At 43.1% G+C, this 1576-nt stretch overlaps 1 protein-coding gene across 1 annotated transcript; it reads right to left on the minus strand.

Moving 5' to 3' along the window:
• Positions 1–6: 6 nt before the first annotated feature.
• On the minus strand, positions 7–1494 carry LOC129674104 (pre-mRNA-splicing factor 38A-like). Its single transcript, XM_055603990.1, has one exon. It carries the CDS (start codon positions 1289–1291, stop codon positions 353–355), a length of 939 nt encoding a protein of 312 aa, XP_055459965.1. The 5' UTR covers positions 1292–1494; the 3' UTR covers positions 7–352.
• Between the last annotated feature and the right edge of the window lie 82 nt (positions 1495–1576).

Here is a 1576-nt window from a genome sequence, read left to right on the forward strand (position 1 = left end):
TTTAATTACAAACAAAAAAAGGATCACCAAGTGGCTACATCTTTTCAAGAATCTTGCCAGCTCCCAGGTCCTCTCGACCCTTATTAAGTATGAATAGCCATAGTTGTTAGGTCAATACCTGACCTTCATTTGGTCAAAACACCCTTTAAAGATGTTGATAATAATTCAAAGAGATACAAAACTTAGCACCTCTGTAATATGAAAATAAAAACAAAGGACAAGCAAAAAAGAACTTGATTTTGAAAAATCCAAAATATTCACAGTTGCCTGAGAGGAGATCTTGAGCATTCCACTTAAACATATGCTCTCATATTCACAGGACACCATTTGGACTAACGTCAAAATGAATCCATTACTCATTTCCTCTCCGGCTCTTCTTGTGGCTTTTCTTAGACCTTTCTGGAGACTTTGAGTGGCTCCTATGTCTGTGACTACGGTGGTGACCTGGGGACTTAGAGCGAGATCTGTGTCGTCTGTCTCTGGACCTCCTTCGATGGCGCAGTGGACTCTTGCTCTTGTGCCTTTCTCGGCGGGGAGAAGGGCTTCTTCTTTTAGGGGATCTACTCCGCCTTCTGGGAGAGCGACTCCGGCTCCTCCTGTACCTTAGTGCAGGCCAGCACCGCGGCTTGTCCAAATCTCCGTAGCTTCTCCGTCTGTGATCAGGTGAGGGCACTCGTTCCAGCTTCTCATCTTCCTCTTCCTCCTCTTTACTAGACTCCACGTTATCCATGTCCTCTTCCAGAGCACTAACTCGAGGCTCCAGTTGCTCAGCTTCCTCTAGCACATAATGTTTCTGCAGACGTGGCAAAATGATATCACAGACTCTCTCACTGTGCAGTAGGTCATCAATGAACTCATCCACATGCATCAGTTCAAACTCTCCCTTTCGGTTCTGGCTCTTGATTTTTCTGTAATCATGGTACAAAGGCTCCAAGTACTTGTAGCAATCAATTGCAGTTCCTGTCAGCCTCATGTAAAGTGCCCCCAACATCCGGACATACTTGAAATCTTCATTTTTTATGAACTCAACAATGATATCCTTCTCAGGCTGAATTTGAAGCATCTTCAAAGTTAAACACAGAAAAGGAGTTGGCTTTATGTTTCCACCATACACACCGCCCACGAACCTCAACTCCATGGCTTTGTCGACTACAAGTTCAGCCGTAAGTCCGAAACATTCCTCCTTCCAGTACTTGGACTCGTAGATTCGTGTCCGGATGATCTTTTCCACCAGATACTGAGGGTTGGTGCCGTGGATGCTGTGAGCATCCTTCACTGTCCGGTTCGCCATTTTAGAATGCTTTCAACTATACTTCCGTCTGTTCTTTTTCAATTCTCTTTTCCGGGGTTCCTTTCAGGCTTGGTCTGTGGGGTTCATAAACTTCCAACCCTTGGTGGAGGATGTCGATCTCCGACCCCTGTTGACAATTTATTTGATTTACTTCTTCATTAAAAGAAAGAAAAAAAAACGACTTCGGGGTTCTAACTTCTATTTTACTAATGATTACTTTTAAACTTTTATAATGCCTAACCTATAAATTAAACTTTATTATAGGTATCTGTGTATAGGAAAAAA

The sequence above is a fragment of the Psammomys obesus genome, unplaced genomic scaffold (assembly GCF_907164565.1).
Source record: "Psammomys obesus unplaced genomic scaffold, mPsaObe1.curated_primary_1811, whole genome shotgun sequence".
NCBI classification, from domain to species: Eukaryota; Metazoa; Chordata; class Mammalia; order Rodentia; family Muridae; genus Psammomys; species Psammomys obesus.